This window comes from Lingula anatina, chromosome 1 (assembly GCF_051362555.1).
Source record: "Lingula anatina isolate TDL-2025a chromosome 1, LinAna3.0, whole genome shotgun sequence".
Classification (NCBI taxonomy): Eukaryota; Metazoa; Brachiopoda; class Lingulata; order Lingulida; family Lingulidae; genus Lingula; species Lingula anatina.
The window spans coordinates 49,720,019-49,743,410 of record NC_141767.1 but is presented as its reverse complement, the minus strand read 5'-3'; the positions used below and the strand labels follow the sequence as shown (position 1 = coordinate 49,743,410).

General features: G+C 39.0%; 1 protein-coding gene and 2 long non-coding RNA genes across 4 annotated transcripts; 1 reads left to right on the top strand and 2 right to left on the bottom strand.

Moving 5' to 3' along the window:
• Positions 1-114: 114 nt before the first annotated feature.
• Positions 115-2,155, bottom strand: LOC106169106 (uncharacterized). Of its 2 annotated transcripts, none has more exons than XR_015331739.1 (3): positions 1,584-2,155; positions 789-892; positions 115-560 (listed from the first exon to the last, which is right to left on the bottom strand). It is a non-coding gene; the product is annotated as an uncharacterized LOC106169106 (long non-coding RNA). The 2 variants fall into 2 exon arrangements; XR_015331740.1 differs by lacking the exon at positions 115-560 and adding an exon at positions 1,131-1,276 and having other exon boundaries at positions 1,584-2,016.
• LOC106169107 (uncharacterized) lies at positions 475-1,064 on the top strand. The gene is made up of 2 exons (XR_001239085.2): positions 475-585; positions 818-1,064. It is a non-coding gene; the product is annotated as an uncharacterized LOC106169107 (long non-coding RNA).
• Positions 2,156-3,359: 1,204 nt separating the features above from the next.
• LOC106169097 (scavenger receptor cysteine-rich type 1 protein M160) lies at positions 3,360-23,212 on the bottom strand. Its single transcript, XM_024077809.2, has 23 exons — positions 22,782-23,212; positions 20,392-20,721; positions 18,735-19,055; positions 17,682-18,041; positions 17,042-17,380; positions 16,571-16,900; positions 16,180-16,360; positions 15,723-15,868; positions 15,208-15,531; positions 14,579-14,899; positions 13,971-14,336; positions 13,655-13,783; positions 11,328-11,534; positions 10,581-10,913; positions 9,706-10,044; positions 9,221-9,541; positions 8,622-8,954; positions 7,837-8,226; positions 7,318-7,629; positions 6,785-7,123; positions 6,149-6,532; positions 5,534-5,848; positions 3,360-5,284 (listed from the first exon to the last, which is right to left on the bottom strand). The coding sequence occupies exons 1-23, from the start codon at positions 22,858-22,860 to the stop codon at positions 4,611-4,613; spliced, it is 7,173 nt and encodes a 2,390-aa protein (XP_023933577.2). The 5' UTR covers positions 22,861-23,212; the 3' UTR covers positions 3,360-4,610.
• Between the last annotated feature and the right edge of the window lie 180 nt (positions 23,213-23,392).

The window sequence follows — 23,392 nt, the reverse complement described above, 5'->3', positions numbered from 1 at the left end:
GCCCTGGCCAAATTTAAAGTTTAATTTGCAACAGGAATGACAATAGTGACAAGTATGTTATCACTGCCCATATTCTTAACAACAAATTACACAAAAGAAAACTAAAAACTAATACAGTTTTTAACAATAAATTGTATTATTCTATCAAAAATTAAAAAAAAAAAAACAAATTCATATTTAGAAGTTGACAACAATCAATTTTCAAACTGAAACTACTGTGACATGTCAAGATTGTACTGGTAGTGTAGACAAATTTTAATTATACTATCCATATACTATATTAACCTTCCCAATACTGACAATAGATTAAAAAAAACACATCTTTTTTTTGCATTTTCCTTAATAGTACAAAAACAATAAAGCAAACCTCTTTTGAACACTGCAGTGTGGAACTAACTTTTAACATAGTAGCCATAACTGAAAAATGTAGTAGTACTTAGTTCAACCTCAGTCTTGTTAAGTTCAGCAATAATATCAAGATTGAAACAAAGTGGCACTTTTTCATTTCATATCCATCATGAAGCTGAAGCCAACAAGCTAAGCAAAAGTGAAAAATGACTCTGAAAAGAAAAAAAAAAGTTTCAGGTAAGTATATTGACATAGGGAGTGTGAAAATCTCATTCTCACAATAATGAAATATTTTATTTACTACAAAACATTATTGCAAATGTAAAAGCAATCAAACATGATGCTAATCAAAATAAATATAAACTGTTTTACTGGGAAAGAGTGTCTTTAGCTAATCAATCTGTAATGACCATCTTGGTGATTTTGTTAAATGACATTACCTGAATTTATGAATGCTTTTTGATTTCAGCAATGATAACACTAGCCTCAGGGAACTTCAGCTTGCGAGGTGGGCCTTTTTTGATGCCACTCCAGATTTTGACAACTGAAAAACATAATTATCATCATAGATTTACCTTGTTAAAATTTATTACCCTTAGGTAAAACTAAATATCTTAATTATTGCCAATAAAAAATGAATAAAAACACTCATTTTATTATTGTATGTCAACTTTAACATGTCGTAAGCTAAATAATAAATAATAGAGTAAACTATGTTTCATGTGTCTGACTCATTCAAAATTTCACGTTTGAATACAATAGCTTTTCACCAAAAAAAATACCTTCACCATTCTTGAAAATCATGGTGACTTCAAAGGTATTTCGGCGTGGGGGGTCTGGATTTAGATCTATCTTAAGATCCCCAAATTCTACGCGCAGAGCCTCGGACAGTTCCACAGCTCTGCGCTTGTACACTTGTCAGGATTTGCTGGAAAATTTAAGTATTATTTTCAATGATTTTTTAAACATTCATTAGAGAAAATTTTCAAACTGAGGAAAGGCTTGTAACATTAAGGTTTGAGTTTAGGAAACTTTATATAATCTATTATATGATCTAAACGAGAAAATAAACCAAATTAAACCAAAATTCCCAAATATACGCCATCCTCCTAAAAACCTCCAATTCTCTTTCTTGTTGTGTTCTTGTGTGTTGTTAATTCTTATGTCTCCTCATCTGACTAAAATATGTTGACTTACAAGTGTTTCATTTTTTTTACTCAAACTTGCGGGCTTACCAATGTTCTATTTTTAGCCAAAATGTATCGCTAGCGTGGCTGGTTTGGTTCTCAGATTTGGATTTCTTTTGAGGGTCAGGCAACTCTGCCTCCGACTTTTCCTGCTGAGCTGAAGCTTCAGCTACCGACTTTCTTTTCCTCCCGCGCCTCATCTCGGCCTTTATCCGTTTTATGACAAGAAATTCAGAATCGCATCGTACTTCCAAACTCTGACACCGGAGAGCACGCTGCGTAACTACACTTGCAGGAGAGGGTTTATAGAAAACAAAGAACGATCAAGCTGCTCCGCCCCGAGATTTAGGGGACACTGGAAACTTGCCTCTCTATCATCAACATGCCTTTGCTGTTTTCAGATACTGAAAACGACAGTTTAAGTTATTATCTTGTGTAGTAGTCAGATTATTAGGTTGTCAATTTCTCACAACATACCGCTACGCTTGTATCGCAATTTTCACCCTAAACAAAGCTGTACTTAGGGTGCATTCCCAGAGATTTAGATCGATCCAGAGATTAAGATTTAGATCGACCTAACTCCCTGGGGGTTCACGCTAAATTGCAGTCAGCCGAGCGGGCACCATAGTTAATAACCCCCTTACAGCTTTTAGTAGGCGGGACAGACGCTTAAGCCGGCTAAGCTGACAGTAGGGGGCCTAATCTAGTGAGACTACCCACAGGGATAGATCGATCTAAAATCTATGGGAATGGGGTCTTAGATTCGATGTTTTACACCATTTACAATAAGAAGATGAAGATTTTATTAAATATATTTATGGTAAGTTTAAGATAACTGACCAGACATTTAGACCACCATGTATGTCATCCTGTGCATTTTACAGGGTCCCATTGGGTGTATTCTTTACCCGTGAAAGACACTTTATAATTATTTCCCGGGATATAGAAGTAGATGCGTGAAACGTTCATTTTTATGTAGGCCTACAGTCACCCTGAGCTTCAGAGATAACTTGACACTAAGCTCTTCACTATAGCCTATCTTCATCGTGTCAACTTGACACGATGAAGAAAGGCTATAGTGAAGAGCTCAGACCCCATTCCCAGAGATTAGATCGATCCAACTAGATCGACCTAACTCCCTGGGGGTTCACGCTAAATAGCTGTCAGCCGAGCAGACACGAAAGTTAATTACCCCCTTACAGCTTGTAGTAGGAGGGACAAACATTTAAGCCGGATTATCTGACAGTAATCAAGTGAGACGGCCACGGGGATAGATCGATCTAAAATCTATGGGAATGCGCCCTTAGTGTCAAGTTATCTCTGAAGCTCAGGGTGTGAACAGCAGGCCTAACTCGCAAATGCGGCTTTGTGTTCTTTGCCCTTCGTGAAAAGAAATCATTATATACCGGGTGATTTGTGATTTTCAGGATGAAAAAAGTGTTATTCACTGTGAATTGATGGTTTTATTCCCTTGTAGGCTACTATGATTACTACCCCCCCCCCTCCATGGGACCCTCATTTTAGAAGGACATGCCGTCGCCGTGCTGGTTCTTTTACTTAAAGGATTTGTTTTATCGTTTTTAAGGTCTTGATTGGGAAAGGTACAGTTAGAAGCTTTTCATTAAAAATATATAATTATTGGGGCATATTGAAACGTATCCTAAATTATTTTCTGATAGGCTACACGTTTTTGCTTGCAAAACACACGCACGTAGAAAGTTTGGTTGGGTGACGGTGGGTGCAGTCGGGGTTAGAAAGGGTGCACTGCACAGCCTGGGAAGAAATAAGAACAATTCCAGGATTCATCATCCAGGGTAGAATTCATTCGTTTCGATTCGCTATTCCTCTTTATTTCTGAATCTCTGGGGCACATTGTATTTTAATATAACAGAGGTATTTCCCATAATTTAAAACATTTTGCACATTTTTATTTAACTTCGTGATAAATCTAAGACATCTAAGGAACCACAGTCATAACTAGCAGATAAATAACAAACAAACCAGTACATATAAAATACGTCAACCTATTAAGATTAAACGGTTTGTATACACGAACCACAACCAAATACCTTTTGAGCAAAAGTAAAATAGTGTAAAACGCTATGTAAGAAAGTAATTGGTGGGTTTGTTAACATTTATTTAAAATCATTACCCTTTCACGTTTCAGGTTTTACGTCTAAACATCACAACCATCATTTTTTATATTTATGTGCAAGTCATAATCATTGCTTTTAAAGCCAACAAAAAAGCAAAACCAACAATGGGTAATATAAATTTACTACAAGTAGACTGAAATAATTAAAATGATTTTTATATGTGCACATTTTTAACGTAGGCATAACACGTACAGCTTTTACAGCTTTTAACACAGTACGAATTAATACAAACGTACCTGGAAATACAATTAAATTATCGAATGGCAAGATCTTGCTAGTTATAGGTCTACGCTTAGATAAAGAATTTGTCGTCGAGGCGACTGATAGTTGGATGACTGAAACTAGCCTGTCTAATACTTCATAAATCACCAGTGATACAGCACCACAGGGAAATAAGACACGTACAGCACCATAAAGTGAGCTTTAAGGGACGGTACTGAACGCTACAGTCTAAAATCACGTGCATTTTCTTTCTAGATATCTCGTACACAATTATGGTATTTCCGTTTCAAATAATAAAATAAGTACACCCTGCTAAATTAACACTTCTACGCAAGGTAAAAAAACGTTCATCCTGCTAAGGCCAAATGATAAAAAACAGCGCTAACAAAATGTAAATTTACAGAGTATTTTCGAGTTTTGCGTAAGAGTCCTGGGAAATTTGTTGATGTAGATTTTTCGAGCCAAAATATTGTATACGGTCCTTTCATTCTCAAAAACAATATTCATCCCCCTCCCTATGTATTCAGTGTGTTATTGTAGTAAAATCTTGGATGCAACATGAACGATGAGGCTAGAGATTCTGTCTTCGAGATTCTAATTATCTAACTAAAATGAATGGTATAAAAATACATGTTTTTAATTGAACTGTAGAATGCCACGTACACGTAGAGTGAACATGAAGGGCCTGGTTGCCAAGTTAAGCATCAGAGGCAAGTTTATTTTCAAATACATTTGAAGTTGTCGTGTCATGAAGTGCAAAATCTTCTGGACGCATATCTATTTCCTCCATTCCATATAAAACGTTTGTCATCTGCAAGGTACCATCGCTTGTCTCATTGACTATCGGCGATACATCAGTATGAATCTCAGATTTTTTCAAGTTTTGTCTTCGCTTCGCTAAACAGATTGCGCTGAATAAAACTATTATAAGAATCAACGCTAAAATTGGAATGAGCGTTGCCATGAGAATGGTGCTTTTTACTGAGTCTTGTTTTTGTGCAACTGTCGTGGAGGATGGCAGCAAAGTAGAAGATGGAAAAGACTGTGATGATGAAGCTGGAGATGTATTTGGTGAAGAGGTTGCCGTCGATGATGTTGATGACGTTAATGACGATGTAGTAGAAACTGGCGGTGATGTTGATGTGAATGGTGTAGTCGGAGTTGTTGAATATGAAGAAACAGACCATGATGTGGTTGTTGTATTAAAGCTGACAAAATCGCTGGTCGTTATTGCAGTGGTGAAGTGAGATGTCGTAGATGAGCTCAGTGTCGTTATCATTCCCGTGGAGTGAGGAGCCGTAGTAGAGCCTAAAGTCGTTATTGTTGTGGTAGGACGGGGGGTCGTTGTGGTTGTGGTTGTCGATGGGATCTCTGTGAAATCAAAAAATAGCATTGGGGCAAATAAACATGCACTTCTTTCATCAATGCTTGCTATTACAAGTATCTCCTTTTTTATTTCTAAAATATCAGGATTTATCAATCATATATTTATATATAGAAGTGCTTCGTCACTTAACAGAATTAAAGTGCTGCAATTCTGGTAGCCTACAATTTAAAAAAAATGCCCTTATGCAAAATCGTCGACAACTGTACTAGTAATCTTTTCAAATCATAACTTACCTGAACATTTAACTCCAGCATCCTCTTGATGATCACAGTTGTGTATGCCAACGGGTTTGTGCCTGCAATCTTTTATGGTGGTTTCGTTTCCAATACATTGCATCCCGTCTAACCATATAGCACTTGGTGTTTGCCCGCCATATCCTGATCCCCGCACAGCCTTGCCCAAACCGTATCCCAGTTGACGGCATACCACTGTGGCATCCCTGTCGTCCCACAGGTCGTCACACACAGTCCCCCAGATGTTGGACTCGGAAACGTTCACCTCCACACGCCCATAGTTCGGCCCAGGTGACAGACGAACGCTGACTACTTCTGTAAAATGTAATAAAAATGCATAATAATGTGTTGTTTTACTTTTAAAGATACATCAACAGTTCAGGCAATCTTTACAACGAAACCAAAACCTGATTCAAAACGTACCGTTGTAATACACAGAGAACCCATCGACAACCACATTTATATTTATCTCTTTAAGCTAAGGGCATTTAAAAATCCAGTCGATATAATCTGTGTATCAAGACAGAAGAGAGAGAGAGAGAGAGAGAGAGAGAGAGTCTGCAACCTCTGTCGTCCAACAGAAACGGGTATTCTATAACTCGGCGTGTTACCCACCCATGGAGGCATTAAAACAGTGCACTGCTGCCATACTGCGAAGAGAGTTGCCGTAGGCACAGCCTGAGGAGTCCCAAGCTCTCCACTCGTGGTCTGTAGTCTCACACTCAAACAGAGAGCTTTCTGTTCCCTTGCATTTCAGAACCGTCATCATTGCTGCCTCAATGCGGGCCGTCCCGCCGCAAACAGCTGTGCCCTGGTAATAGTTTTCTCCCACCATACATGTAGGCACACCATCGGCATATCCCAAGGTTCTACAGGCTACTCTGGCCTCCGACTCCTTCCATTGTTCCGGGCATAGTGCTCCTGTGACGCCATCTACACTGATTTCAAATATCCCCGAGCTTGTAGATCCTTCAACTCCAACTAACTGGAAGTTTATGTCTGCAACAAAGCATTAATTAAGATTCTACAGCATGTATATCACTGGAAGATTGTCTACGTATAATTATGTCAACTTGAAATCTGTTGAAAATTTGTAGTTGGAATACCAACTCTTTATTTTGTTATTCGAGTGATTCAGACCTTCAAGTAAACTAGATAAATATATTACCATCATAAACCCAAAAAAGGGTATCATTGCCAAATACAGTTGCAGCAAAGATACCAGCTTCAAACCAAATCAAGAAAATATACCTTTTTTATAACAAGCAGCACCAGGAGTTGATCCACTATATGGGCATCCTGTTTGTTTTTCTTTTAGGGAAAACCTTGCACAATCTCGCAAAGACTGCTCAGTTCCATTGCAGCGCAAATTACCCACTACGCGTGGCAACGGGATGGCAATATCATTACTGTCGTCGTCGAACATGAAAGCTTTCCCTCCGGCATACTGCCAGCTAATTTCTCTACAAGCAATTGATGCTGCTGCGTCATTCCAACCTGTGGGACAAAATCGGCCCCAGACACCATCCACTCTGACTTTCAGTGGTTTCGCCCATTGATTCTTGTTGGTTATGAAATTTACTGCAAAATCTTGCCAAAGACAAGAGACGAATGCATTCAATACAAGTGAGAATAAACAAAACTACATTGAAGGGTATTAAAAATGAAGCTCTTGACTGAAATTATAATTTCATCTTTAAAACTTCTCTTACTAGAGCACTCAAATTATCTAGATTATACATTTTAAATATTTCAGTTGTCAGGACTGTAAAATTTCTACCTACCGGTTTCTATAGGCAGACTGCTAAAACACACCACGGATGCATAATTTCCAGATGAACACTCTTTGACCGTGTAGGTACAATTAAGCCTCGTATTGTCTGTCAGATTGCAATGAAAATCACTCAGAGGAATGGTGCCGTTAAAACTCCCAAAAGCTGAATGAAGAACTGCCTTCCCGCTTGTATAGCCCAGTTGTTTGCACGTGGCTTCAGCTCTCTGGTCTGTCCAGCCCACATCACATATTCCAACCCAATCACCTTCGTAGCTGACCTCCACACGCCCCATGGTGCCGTAGGGACCACTGCTTAAACGAACTGAAATTACGAGAACCTCCATAAACTGCTCTTCGCCACAATTGCTTTAAATGATGCACATTGTGTAAACTAAGGCGTTTGATATAAATGTATCTTTTCATTAAAATAATCAATATTTACCTTGGAGGAAAAAACAGCTGTACCATAATAATAATAATGCACAACTTGTCAGTATAAATGCATACACCCACTTAAAAAAGGACTCACTTGTATCAAAGCAAACACATGTCGCCAGATAAGGACTATATGATCGGTAACAATAATTTCTAACTGTCGACGCCTCTGTATGTGCTGTCGAACTGGTGAGTATATCCCATCCGGGATGCGGGCACCCCAGTATCGAATTCTCACTGCCATTACACTGGAGATGGCTCAGCCAAATTTTGTCCACGTCGAAGCGGGAACCAATGATTGCCGTTCTTCTGTGATACGTTGCTGCCTGTCCGCCAGAATAACCGACAGTTTTACAAAATACATCAGCATCATTGTCGTCCCATAACCATCCACATATGTAGCCGGTAATACCGCCTATGCCTACTTCGGCAATACCTTCGTTTTTAGAGCTGCCACCATGGCGCAGGAGTCTGAATTCTACGTCTGAAAGAAACGAGATAAAGCATATAGTGTAATATAATAGCAAACTGGGATCTAGTGTATTATCGATGGTGGGATTGGCGCCATAACCTCTTGAATACAGCGGTGATCTCATATTTATAGGAGATTTTGAATATCTTCAAAATGCCACACAGTGATGGTCAAGATAAATTTTGTGCCATAATAACAATATTGCATACTATAAATCTTTCATATATTGCCGGTACGATATGCACAAAACTGCCAAAACAAAACAGTTATCATTTAAGGTACATTACAGCTTTATGTAAGGTATGAAAGCTTCATTATATATCATAAACAAAACACACACCAAGAGTTTCAGTTGATAATTCATTTAAAAGCCGTGGACAAATATACAATGATAAACAAATACTTACTAGAATCATTAAAACACATGAAGCCTGCCTTCAAATTCCTGGGACAGTTCTCTGTAGCGTCCGAAATGAGACATCCTTCTAAACTGGTTTCATTCCCCTGACAACGTACTGCAGCAAGCACTGGTTGAGGTATGGCAGAGGGCACACTGTGGTTGTATACAGCGCCATTTCTGTACCCTAAGCTCCTGCAGACAACTTGGGCGTTGGCATCATTCCACGTAGTAGTGCACACCCGACCAGTCAGGGACATATGTGAGACAGATACATACCCTGTGATACCAGTGTCAGGCCCATCACCTATGGGACGTTTATCCTCAATAAGGATTGTATATCCTGGAAAGCAAGGTTTCGTAAAAAGTAAAGGAGCCAACACAGTTCGCTTACTGTATGAAATAAATTTATTTAGTACCGGATGGTTACTTCAAAATATGCACAGTTCAGAATCGTTCAGAATTCCATTTACACTAGGCCCACAGATGCAACATCTCGCTCATACCTTTGATACCTTTGGAATCTTTTTGTTCTGTAACCAACCATAAGTAGATTTACTTCTCGACCAGAGTTAGTAAGGTCCTTTACCCAATATCAATACATCTTACCTTCTGTCAGCTGTCCGTCATTGCAGACCACTGACGCATATTCCTCGTTCTCACATGTAGTATTAGTGATACAGGAGTCAAGTGTCTCTCCGAGGGCCCCCTGACATTCGACTGTCCTGTTAAGAATACCGACTTCTGGGAGGACACCAAATGCCGAACAGCAAAGCGCTTTTCCGTCATAGAACCCAAGCTCTCGGCAGACATGTCTAGCCGACGGGTTACTGAAACTCGAACTACACACCGCGTACCAGTGCCCGTTGTGATTCACCTCCACACGTCCTGCTTTGGTGCCAAAGGTGCCACTGGAGTTGCGGAGACGAACTGGAAATATGAAACATTTTTTGAAGTAATTCATCGAGATTCATTTAAGAGTGTGATTATATCTATTGCTATATAGAAGAAAAATGTAATAAATTGCTTTTTTTAAAACTAAGAAACTGGCATCATGCATTGAAACTTCATAAAAGTGAAGACCAACTGCTTACCTTGGTTAAAACAGAACACCCCTACATCAAGCTGGTGACTACTACAAGGTCCATCTAGCATCTTTACCAGGCCCTGCTGCGGACAATCATGTAGGGAAGCCTCTTCACCAACGCAGTCATAGCCCGCCTGCCAGACTGGGCCACTTCCTCCACTATAGTACGAGTTATATGCAGCAACGCCGTCGGTGAAGCCCTGATCCTGTGCCTTGCAGAATACTCTGGCAGATTCGTCCGTCCACTGCCCTGATGACTGCTGGCATAACGTGCCAACCTCTCCGTTCACAGATATCTCTATAAAGCCTTGGTTTGATTGATTTCCGCCCAAAGTGTAAAATATTCCTACCATGGTAATAGGCATTGGATAAAAACCATGAAAAAATATCGTTGCGGTATGATGAAGTCAAAAGTTAATTATTTTCTGACAATTGAGAAATGTACGAAAACAACCACTTTCATAGGAAATATAATCAAGAATACAAAAACAAAGCATTTATCAAAACAGACCAAAAACTGACTACAGTTTCCAGCATTTAAGACCCCATTTCCATAGATTTTAGATCGATCTATCCCTGTGGGGAGTCTCACTAGATTACTGTTAGCTTAGCCGGCTTAAGCGTCTGTCCCGCCTACTGAAAGCTGTAAGGGGGTAATTAACTATGGTGCGCGCTCGGCTGACTGCAATTTAGCTTGAACCACCAGGGAGTTAGGTCGATCTAAATCTTAATCCCTGGATCGATCTAAATCTCTGGGAATACACCCTAAGATATGCACTAGAAACTACCCACCAGTCAGATATCCAAAAATATGAAGGGCAAAAAGTACAGCAATAGTACAGCATCATAAGTAATTAAAAGACATAAACCACGTATCATTACCTTTTTCGTTCGTGCAAAATACGCCAGCAATGTAATCTTTCTGGTTACAGGTATGCATCTCGCCCGGGCCAGTGTAGGAGCAGTTTTCAAGCGTGCTTTCGTTTCCATGACACTTGACGTCGGACATCCACATGGGAACTCTATCCAATCGTATCCCCGCTATGCGGCGCTTTAAGGCTCTACCTTGCGTAAAGTTCAAACTTCTGCAGACGACATTTGCATCACTGTCATCCCAATTATCAGGACATATATAGCCCTGCGGACCAATGTTCTTAAAGCGGACCTCGACCACGCCTGTATAGGTGGTGCCATGGGCCAGCTGAATCGTGAATCCTGAAATATGTTACATATTATATAAGATCGAACGGAATCATCCAGAAGCAAAAGGGGTTTTTGAACTTAATTCAGTATTAGAAAATAGACATCACATAAACCATATCACCAATTCAGCGGCCTATTTCACAAAGTAACTTTAGTCCTAAAATTGGAGTAAACTTTAGTCCACTTTGACCTACTGTAGTATAATTCATTTGTACTCCAATTAAATTAAATATCGCAACATTTATAACAGGAAAGACTTTGTTAATGTTTCAGACCAATACTTTCTTTATTTTAATGGACTACTATGGGTTTTGATAATAAGGACTTATTTAGTTCTTTTGTAAAACCAGTCCAGGTCTTTGTGCCCCGTTTTATTTATTTTACTTTGACAATAATTATGAATGCGGACTTCGTGGAAAGGCTTACCTCCGATCGTATCGTTTGTGCAAAAGACACCTGCCGGAGAACACTTGGTATCCCCAACCACTTGTTCATACGGGCATGCTGTGATGTCACTTTCGTTTCCAGTGCAAGCCACCCTAGTCATAGCAAAGTTTGCAGGTTGTACGGCAGGAAATATGTTACAACACATGGGGAGACCGATCTTGTAACCCATTGCCCTGCAAACTACCCCTGAAATTTGACATATTCAGTGATATATACACACACTGGACAAAAGAAGTGTCACCCCTACTGAGCCAATACTATGGGGGAGATAAATGACTGCCGAATGATATGCTCCTGGTATCATTTTATTAACATCAAATTTCACAAAAAATCACAAAATGAGATCAAAATATACATTCTACCAAAATATGCAGTTTCAAGTCCAAAATTAGTACTTAGTGGCATAGCCACGTGACCTAATAATAGGTGCCAGTCTACGAAGCAAGGTTTCATATAATTGTCTGATGCGTTCAGAGCTAATGCTGGCCCAAGCATGAAACACTGAATATAACAGAGTTTATCTGCTGGTTAGACGGGCATTTGTAAAAAGTTTTGACATATCATTCCATACATTTTCTATTATGTTTGCATCCGGACTCTGGGCAGGCCACATCGCCCTGCGAATGTCCTGTTGGTCAAACCAATAATCAACTGCTCTGGGCCTGTGACAAGGAGCATTGTCATCCTGGTGAACAAATGGATAATTCCTGTCACCAAACATGTTAGTAATAGATGGTAGCAAGCCTGACTCCAAAACATCGATATATTTCTAGTGATTCATGTTTCCATCAACCACTATCAATTCGCCCAAGCCATGGATGCTGATGCAGCCACACACCATGATGAATATGCTGCTCCGGGTTCGAAAATTAAGTGCATGTGGTTCAAATGCTTTACCAGCAGTTTGCCAGCATCGTACCCGTCTGTCATCAGAGGTCAGACCAAAGCGACACTCATCAGAAAAAAATATATAGGACCAATTGTCATGAACTGTCCAGTTCCAGATCCTGTTGACCCTAGTTTACTCTACGTTGCCTGTTTTGTAACGATATAAGAGGTTTCAGTCTTGCTACCCTGCTGTACACTCTCTGAGCATGTAACCGACGCCTAGCAATTTTCACAGACACATTCTTATGTGTGAAATTGTTCCACTGTGTTGTCAACTGACAAGCAATGTCGAACTTTGACAACCTGGACATCAAAATCAGTCGTCGGTCTTCACGGCCAGTATTTTTTCTTGGACGACCCATCAGAGGCAATTTGTCTCTTGATCCAGTGTTTCTATACCGAGATCAGACCCTCTGCACGGTTCTGACTGAACAATTCAATTGTATCGATATTCTGACATTGCTAATATTCCGCCTCTTCAGGTTAAAAACTTGCACCTATAACCGTTAGATAATTGCCTGTATCTTGCCATATTGGAGGAAGACAGGAATAACATTTGCTGTACATGTACAAGACCAACAATACAATTCCATGGTATAGCGGTTTTATACTCATTAGTCACATTATAAGTAAACCAGGCATTATAAGTACCCAAGATCTGCCTACTTTTATTACTCTGAGTTAGGGGGTGACACTTCTTTTGTCCGATATATATATATATATATATATATATATATATATATATATATATATATATATATATATATATATATATATATATATATATATTGTTTTGCTTTGAAGTTTTATGTGCTATTCAAGATATCATAACACGGGACCTTAACGGTTTAAAAGACAACAAGATTATAAAATACAAACACAAATGCAATAAAGGGCGCCACCCCTCTACGCTGCAAATAATTTTTGAAAATTGGGCATTACTTCTGTGACTCTCGCTACACTCTTTTCTCCTCTTTCCAATGGGTTTGGGGCTTAATCCGCTATTTTTTTAATATGCGGTCGGATTTATGTGCATAGATACACAAGTCTGTTGATATAATTACAAGATGTAACAATCGATTAGAGTATTTTTTTAACGAATTCGTTTTCATTTCCCTGCTGAAAGTCAGCCTAAGTTTGGAACAATCTGATGTTCAAATGTCCCCCAAATTGCGAGGAAACTTGGTTCTAATAGAAATCGCATTATGCTGTATAGAGCCCTGAGAGGTTCCAAGTGAAAACAGCAACTTGTTATACTCTGTGTTGACCGTTCGCGACAGGTTGCATGCATTTTAACGGACACAAGTAAGGTCATGTTGAAATAGGCAAAATTATTACCGTTTGTCCAAAAAGGCTACAATTCAGATGTGACAAAGACAACTGAAATGGCTGTGTACAGATTTAAGTACAGTTATTACCTGCATCGTTTTGGTCCCATCCATCATTACACACTCCTTGCCACTCCCCCTGTTTATAGATGTCAACCACACCAAATGTGTAGTTGGCCTCTGCAGTATTTGATGAATACACATCAGGCGTCAACCGAACTAAAAATTGAGAAAGTGAGACAAATTATAGATATTCAAAAAGCCAACGTTAAAAAGACGTCAAGAAAGTATAAAAACATTTTTTACTGATGTACATATATTCATACATCTGCATTACATTTATCGATTAATCTTCTGACTTTTTAATATTCTCTTTCACTATGTGGTTTGAATAAATCATTCTTACCGTTAGTTTTCAAACAATGCACTACGAATTGCGCTCGCGAGCAGAAGGAATACATTTCTTCCACACCGAACCAAGAGTTACGGCATTCCAGTAAGGAAGCCTCTGTTCCTTTACACACACTTGATTCCAACCAAATTGGTGGTGCCATAAAGAAGGGAATTTGTACATAATCAACCGTCACTCCCGTGGTATAACCCCGTCCGAGACCTTTGCAAAACACGGTGCTGGTTTTTGTTTCTCCTATAGATAGACACAGTTTTCCCCAAGTTCTGTTGGTGTTTCCAATTTCAAATATGCCTATTTCAGATTCTCCGAAATGTTCCTTATAGACGGGAACCTCTGTGGTCCCAAGCCTGTAGCTTAAACCTGAAAAAAAAAAGTAACAGATAAAGGCAATGGCTGTTGGTTAATATCAAAAGTGGTTACATCTCTCATTTAAACAATTAAAATAAATAATTACTAATTGTATTTTTCAACAACGTTTTAAAACAAACTAAGAACCACAGAATGTCTTTACAAAAGAACATAGGGCCAATATAAATTTTCAATTGCTGCAAATTCTTTTCCCCTATCTTTCTATCAATATAACCGATAGAAGTAGTTTGTACCGGGCAAATCATAACACAACACCGACGCCATATCTCTGCACGTGGGGTCAGTGGTCTGCCTTAATGCACCAATCTCACAATCGGCCAACGTCTCTTCGGTTCCATTACACCGGACCGCACTGACAGCGACTGTGCCTTTGTCCATCATGTTGGGACCAAAGTACTTGTATCCACCCACAAACCCGAGCTGCTGACACGTTATGTTGGCTGCAGTGTTGTCAAACCCCTGGTGACATATTCCAATCCAGTCTTCATCGCTTAATTTCATATTGACATAGCCGTTGTATGTGTTTGACGGACCCGTTAACTTGACAACTTCTCCTGGAAAATAACATAGTTTTATAAACCATTCACTAATAAAGTAATGCATATTTACGTTTTCATTATACAGCTAAAATTAACATACCGCCTGTAAAATATATGTGATTTAGTCTTAAAAGTATGTTATTCAATATTCAATACATCATCTTGGATTTGTTAACCTTTTTTCTTCGTCATAATATGATTCAGTGGATTTTAAAGGATAATCTTGCTTTACAAGTTAGCGATATTTTTTCATTTTATTTGTTGAGGAGCCCAGGCAAAGTGTCTATTGTACATGGAATGCGTAAAAAATAACCCAAGCCTACCTAGTCTATCGGTCATAACATTTCTGCTGCAATACAGAGATACGTATTGTCCACTAGAACAGACACTGACATCGTAGTAACTGCAATTAAATAGTGTTCTCTCGTTGCCAGTGCAATTAAATGTCCCGCTTGTTATTCCATACGACTGATCTCCAAAAGCTGAACAACAAAATGGAATCCCATCTTCATAGCCAACATCCCTGCACGCAACTCTAGATTCGTTTCTACCGAAGTTTTTGTCACAAATCAGGCCTTGTGAATCCTGATGGAAATTCGAGGTGAGAAGTACCCCGAAATTATCGGATGGACCGCCTAGTAGATGAGCTGAAAATAAACAAACTGAAATATTATGACAAAAATAAAAAGCACCAACCATAATCATGAAATGGGATAAAACATTTTCCAATAGTTCTAAAGAAAATTCAAAAGCCAGCAAAGAAGAAAAACACAAAGGAAATAATAAACATTTGCACACCAAAAAAAAAAAAGTTAGCAATTTTCAAATTTTTACTGACCTTGCGAAAAACAATGGACGGTTGCCTCCATGTCACAAGCTTGAGAGACGACAGGGACAGCTAATACACAGTTCATAGGTGAGGACTCGTTGCCACTGCACAGGAACTTGTATGAACTTGGAGCAGCAGCGTCCTTTCTTTGCTGTCTGATAACGATTAAAAAACAGTAAAAAAATAATTAGCGTCGATCTGAACTAACTGCTGCGTGGATTTATAATAGATTTGTTTAGCATTAAGGAAAGTTATTTGCATCACGTATGACCCTTGCTTTCGATTAATTGATTTAACAACTTCGATCTATCACGGCTGCTTTTGCGTTCTAAATTTTTAAATGTTAAAACATTTTAATTAGGTCTTACTTATCATTTTCGGTGCTGCATCATTATCATAATTAGCATGATTAAAACGGGTTATTTTTTCTCAGTTTCTTCAATTTGAGAGAGAAAATTGTACTAACCTGCCAGCTCGGCCTCCGTGTCTAAAACCCTTATTCTTGCACAGAATTGAAGCGTGCAAGTCGGTCCAAGTTGAAGTGTCGTTGGCACACACTGCCTTGTGAACTCCACTGCCGTCATCTACCCAAACTTTCTTGAATGGAGCATGACTGGCAGTCGATAACAGGAATACGCCGCTGACACCTAAATTTCACTTTTCATACTTCAGTTGAGGGCATGACATTAATATAAAATTAGCGTAACCATGGACTAGTGCTTTGTTGCCTACGCGAATATACTTTTTGATTGATTTTGAAATGCCAAATGCCACAGAAGTTTCGTTGTAATATACAACTTAACAATTTCATTGTTTAACAAGTTGAATTTTAATATCATGTTTTGCTATACACAAACCTGAACCAGGTACGTTTGTACAAGAAACGCCTGCAAAATAGTTGCCTGTGCAGGACCTCACGCTGGTTTTGTAATTACATCCACCCATGTGGAACAGTTGACCAGAACAGGTGACATTGCTGGCCCAGAATGGCTTCTGTGTGTCACCTTGCTCAGTGTAGAACTTAAGTGCCACGCCCTCTCGGTACCCATACTGAGCACACATCACAGTCGCGGCATCATCAGTCCAGCCCTCGGCGCACGCGTATCCAATCTGTTGTAGGTTGTCAACTTTGACATTGACTGGCGTGAATTTGTATTTTGCGATATCCGCTAGTGAAAACTGGACGCCTGCAAAATAAATAAATACTTCAGTATACGAAATAATTAATTTTATCGGTATTTCGAGGATAACACCTGCAAAAAAACATATGAAACAAACTATGAAAAATATACTGGAAAATTGTTTGTTTACCGAGAATAAGAACATACCTGATCCAGGAATGTTAAAGCACACCACAGACGCTCGACGGCTGGCGTTGCAGACTCTTGTTGCCAGACGAAGTGAGCAATTCTGTAGATCTAATTCTGTTCCAGAGCAGTGTACATTCGTCCACTGTCGGATACTGTCCGATGTAGAACCATCCCCAAATGCGCCACAACACAGCGCTCTGCCATCTGAGTACCCTTCCTGGTTGCAGATTACCTTAGCATCCGTGTCATCCCAGTCCTCGTCACAAACTTGACTCCAAGTGTCACCATTGTGAATCTCAACCAAGCCGTGGGACAGCTGGTATATCGAACGCTCGGAGCCCGGGACACGAAGTCGAACTTAAAACACACACAAAAGATTTTAAAATCTGATGAAATTTTGAGTTCCTTAAAACAACTGAAATACATAATTTTTGTTTTATGTGAAGATCATATAGATATCAAAATAATATAAACATTCTTTATTTCATATTTTGTTCATGTGACAGTTCTTTAACTGTAATATAAGTTTAGAATGTCGCTAACTCTCGAACTGGTTATTTTACAATGTGCAAATCTGCAATGTTTGTATTAACAGTTACAGTCGTGTTTTTATTGATTTTTCACTACAGAAATTTACGCAGCAGTAGACTGCTCTCACCTTGCGGATAGCATCGCACAGCAACATCCATGTCATGCGTACACGGGTTATCTGCCTCCTCCACCTGCCAGCCGTTTTTTCTCCACTCGCCACTGGGACATTCCAATATGGTGTCCTCGTAACCCGTACATTTCAAGGCCCGAGTCCAAATGGGACCCGTGCCACCAGACACCACTCCTGACACCTGGACGCCGTCTGCATGGCCAAGCTGACGACACAGCACTCTGGCTGTTGTGTCAGCACTGACGGGGTTGTCCTCACATACTGTACCCCAAACACCCTCATATTGGATCTCAATGCGACCATATATGGTTGTATTGTTCTCAGCGTTTAAGTCTTTGGCAAGTCTATATTTGACCCCTGTGAGTACAATGAATATGATCATACAATTGATCGTTATATTGCCTCTGTAAACAGTTCCCGTTTTAAAAGATTCATTACATTTAATCATTCGAAATTCATCAATACTTACAGTTTAATGATACTTCACTCAGTTGTTATCTCTGTTATGCCAAAAGGATCGTTTTCCAAAAGCCATGATACGAATGCATAAACATCTTTATGTTTTCATGAACTAACACATAATATTTAGCGCATGCTAAGGACGTGATCTCGTTTCAATTTCTGAATTCCTTAGTAAAATGTAGATAATACATATTAGATGTATCTACAGTAGTATGGCTAATGAAGCTAAAAAATGTGAAACTTACTTTCAGAGATAATTTCAACGAGTTTTTTTATAAGACAATTATTTGGCATTGTCAATGCATGGACATAATAAGAGACCTTCTCTTATTATGTCCATGGTCAATGGCATGTTTAAAAAGCTATTGGATCAAAACTTTATCTACCGAAGACAATATTGCGTAGAGCACAAAGTAATATTTCAATGAAATATATGTGGTAAATTTAGATGTCTGGTGCATTTCTTTTCACCCAATTTATGTTTTCCTACTTAGAAATAAGGACAAAGTTCCAAAGCATGACCATTTATTAGCTGCTACTTGTTTCTTTACAAAATAACTTTATAAATGAATTTAATGGTGTACAGACCTTGGGCATCGTGATAACACAGGACTCCTGCGTTGTCTGTCGAGGAGCATTGCCCGTGTGGATGATAGGCGTCTGTCACATTACATTCTGATATATGGGACTCGTTGCCGTGACAAACAGTCTTGGCTATCCATATAGGAAATGTGCCTCTTTGTGTCAGCTGGTAGGCCACACCCCCGCTAAACCCCAGGGAGCGGCAAACCACCTGTGAAGCGTTATCGTCCCAATGAGTGTTACATATCCTCCCGCTTATACCGTATCTTTTGACGCGCACTCTGCCGGTATAGTTGTATTTACTGCCAGTTACACTGACTCCATAACCTAAAGAGAAAAATATATTTTTGTACATGGAAGAGGCGTTTGTTTCCCGTGCTTTACGTATAAAATCGATGTGTACGCCAAGTGTATGAATGCGGTAAGCTAATCGGCATTTTTCTGGATAGTAGGCAACGGGATGCTGTTGGTGCTAGGGGGTCCGTGGTACAGTGTACAAATAACCTGTTTGCATGTATTGTAGACCTTCGTTCAACAGCTCCCCCTTCTCCCAAGTACCCTTTACCAGGGCAATAGATTAATTATATGCACTTTTATCACAGTGTAAAATGTGCCATATCTATCAATATATAGTGGAAAATCAGTCTGTGGCTCTGGTAGAGGGTACCTGCCAAGCATTTGTCAGCCTAGGGCCCTGTAGTGGAACTTTTCTGACACATGCATATGACAAGATATTGTTTGTCGTCAAATTATCTTAACCAATAATGAAAACCATTAGAAATATAATAATAATAATAAATAAGTTGACAACAAAGATCATTTTAACATTTGACAAATAATGAAAGACATTTACTTCTTAACTATTACATAAAACATCACACATCCACATTAAAGCACTAAAATACAAAACACGCATTTGCACACCTCTAGCTGAACGCATCTACTACTCCATATGCATACACTGCCACACCATGTTCTGTGGAAAAGATTTTCACCTTTTCTCTCTCCCTAGTTCATCATTTATTTTGATTAAGTATCAAAGTATGCGAATACTTTCATGCACTTATTATGTAGTGAACAGCAAGAGCTGGTGTTTCAAGAGCGGATGGAAAGATCACAGCACTACACGCATTTATCAGATCGGGTTCCCAACCAACTCCTTACTGTTGCCAAAAGTTGCCTTCTCGCAATGGGGGTTTAGGTAAAATTACATGGTTTATTAGAAGTGCAAGAACGTCAACTCATAAACCGATAAACGTAATTACTCGGGGAAACAGCGCAATAGGTCTGCAGCGTCAGTTATACAAATCGAAAGATCCGTACACTGTTTCAGAATACATGTATTACAGAGGTGAAATGCTACGAATATAGCAGTGTCTTACGGGACATTGTAAAGATAAGGGAAGCATTTTGTTAATATGCTTTTAGTGTAAATGGATTTTTCTAAATCTTCACTGCATATAGCCCTGTTGCAGGCAGAAAAGAACATCCGTTAAATGTTATTCCACAAACAGATTCTACACCACGAGCACAACCAAATACAATAAAAAAGGGGTGTAAAACATCAAACTTGGTTTATTGACTAAAATATACACATGCTACTAAGGATTTGTGATTTCTACTATTTGCTTTCAGTGTACTATATCTTATCATTTTACGTTACCTTCTGAAAAACTGCTATTGGAGCAGACGGCAGTAGCATAGTTCATGGCAGGATCTGAACAGAGCATACCGGCGTCATGGCTGTAATCACACTCAGCCCACTCTCGTTCGTTGCCACTGCAGTTGACTCGACTTATTTCAGTGACAGCAAAATTCAGTGCACCAAAGAATCCCCCAGGGAGTGCCTTTCCATAAAGATAGCCATTTTCACGACAAACAACCTGGCTGTCGGTATCGTCCCACTCGTCTGCGCAGACTTGGACCCATCGACTGTACCGAAAAAATTCAACCACCCCGTAACTACTTGTTTGTCCGTTATTGATAAGGCGTGCTGAAATTAGGAAACAGATGGAAATTTGTACATTGTTGCCTAATTCGTAAAAAATCCTAACAGCACTCTTCAAATATTTTGCTTTATTGCCAACTGCATGTGCACATAGATTCAAGTAACTTTCTTTATTACGATTTTCCTGTCAATAACAATTTTCTTATTATAATTATAGTATATATTAGAAGGTAGCCATAGAAATGTTATTGCCATAACTCCTGAAATTGAAAGGGGGTTTAATCCATTAGGTTTGGTAAGTAAAGTGCTTACCAAACTGCGTAAACAAAATGCTTTTCTCCCGAGTTCGCCGATTTGAAATTACAGAACAAATCCAATTCAGTGGTAATTAACTCTCCGTTTAAATTCAAGATGTATATAAAAGATTTGCTTAATGAGGTCTAATTAGGAGATTTGCTAAATGATGTCTTTTCTTTTGAAACGGACCTTTTTTTTTCTTTTTGATTTTTAAACAAAAGCTAACAAAGTGACTCGGTATCATGAGGCTTAGCGCATCATCCAGCTGAGAGTTGAGATTAGGGCGTGACCTGCAGACTACCAGGTCCAGTGTGTCTTAGTCAACACTGGTCGCTCCAGGTCACAGGTGTAGGATGGCGTCTCTGTGCGTACAAAATACCGGTTTATTTTGACTTTTATTTGCAACACAATAGTCGAAAAAATTTGCACGACATTTTCTGCAGTTAAAGCTACATTAGCAAGATGTATTATTTCAAACAAGGGCTAAAACGCCCTTTGTGCAAACAAGTAACTGTAAAAATGTTCAAGTCAAAAGCGCCGGTGTGAACAATGACAGTGAAGATGAGACACCTTAATATTATTGAAGACAAAGATGTCATATAGTCATCAAGCGGTCACATTACGCAGATACGTGGCAAAATGTTAATCAAATATGCAGCGTGATGACAAATATAGATGTATAACCTGATTAATAGCCATAGGGAAGGGAAATAAACGAGTACATCTGTCTCAACTTCCGCGCCCCCCCCCCCTTTTCTTTCTTTTTCCTTTTTAGGATAGGCAACGATTCCGCACGAAATCTGTTGCTCGCGACAGTTTTCGATTACTCTGTAAACATTTTCTCTTTATCAACGTAATTACGAATTGCTCCTTTAAACAGATTTTTAAGGTATATATTAAGATTAATACTTTTCGGAAAATATAATTAATTGAATACAAATAATACAGGGCGAAATTTGGATAACATAAGTCAGTACACTTATTCAAAGAACAAACCAGAGGAAGTACAGTTGAAGTCTGTTACAAAAGGTGCACCATGCCTACTTGTCAGCTGTCTTATACGGAGAGCGCACTTATGTTATGTCCAAAATGATTCTATCAGATAGTTTAGAGGTGTCCAAGAGAGAAATGTTTGATATCTACAGTCATCAACCTACGGGGGAAGTTGCCATATATCAAGATTGTGTTCAGCGATAATGAATATTCGTGGAATGATGTCATTGTCATTTTTCTTACAGAGTCAGTCCTGATATTTCGTTTGTCAATAAAATGCCTCACCGTTTATTTATTTCTGATTATTCACAAACACAATTCGACTGCTTTTCTACAATAATGTGACCTCTCAAATATTCAGATATGCATACAAAGTATTTGCGTACCATAGAACGCATATAATTCCCTAAGATAAGTCATTAATTCACATTGTCATGCAAAAGCTATTACTATTACTTATATTTTCTCTTTACATGTATATTTACAAATTTTACAGCCACAAAAACAAACAGATTTTTTCTTTTGATTTTGGCAAACAACATAATTATAGATTTGATTTTAAGTAAAAAGATCTACAATGTGTATGTAGGCTATGTGTATCAAACGACTCCATTTGTAACACCATTATTCATAAATAAAATATGGTATTGAACATTTCACTGTTAACCAAGAGATTGTACGGTTTAACACACGTCCAGACACATTATTTAAACCATCGCGTGAACAGCGTAAACAGGACAACCATGTTTACATTAGTACGCTTACCTCGCGTGGTTTCATTTGATAATAAAACATACCTGAACAGACAAACTCACCTGTCGGTGTCTGTGCCCCCACATCAGCACAGTGGAGAGCGATCACAATGAGAAGAATACAAATCGACACCAAATACATTGTTTATGTGGCTCTGAAGGTTCCCATACGTTGGTGAGATATCATACGGTTTGCTGGAGTCCCTTTCTACGACATATTCAATAGTTAAAGTATATATAATATCCTCCTTCTTATGACACAAGTGTGCAGCATCCATCCGTGTGGTAACTCCGTAATCACCTTCCTGAGGTGACCCAGAAATCTAAACCGCAACTCGCAGTCCTAAGTCGAGGCTACTATTACCTGAGATAGTGAGAGTAGAGAGAAACAGATTAATCCACCCTTCCCAAAAATACACCTAGCACGTCATGCTAATCGAGCAGTGATATATGTGTATTTGTATGGAAGTCAGCAGTCACATTCCACTGTGATTGCGCTGAACTCTCCACCTTTATAGCTCACCTGGCGCATGCTCACGCGGGCAAGCATTCGGTAGAATGGCAAAGATCAAAGCTCTATAGCACAGTCGCTTCACTATACGAGGGTCGTTTTACCTCACTTAGTATAACAAGTTGTTACGTTATAGAACAAGGTTTCACAGAAAACCTCGTTC

Excerpts from the sequence above, each read along its gene's own strand:
- LOC106169097 (XM_024077809.2), bottom strand. The coding sequence starts at position 22,860 with ATGTATTTGGTGTCGATTTGTATTCTTCTCATTGTGATCGCTCTCCAC. Across the intron at positions 11,535-13,654 it reads ATGGGACCAAAACGATGCAG|GGGTAGTTTGCAGGGCAATG; the intron begins GTAATAACTGTA and ends GTCAAATTTCAG. Across the intron at positions 7,630-7,836 it reads ATGTGTTTGCTTTGATACAA|TTCGTTTAAGCAGTGGTCCC; the intron begins GTGAGTCCTTTT and ends TCGTAATTTCAG.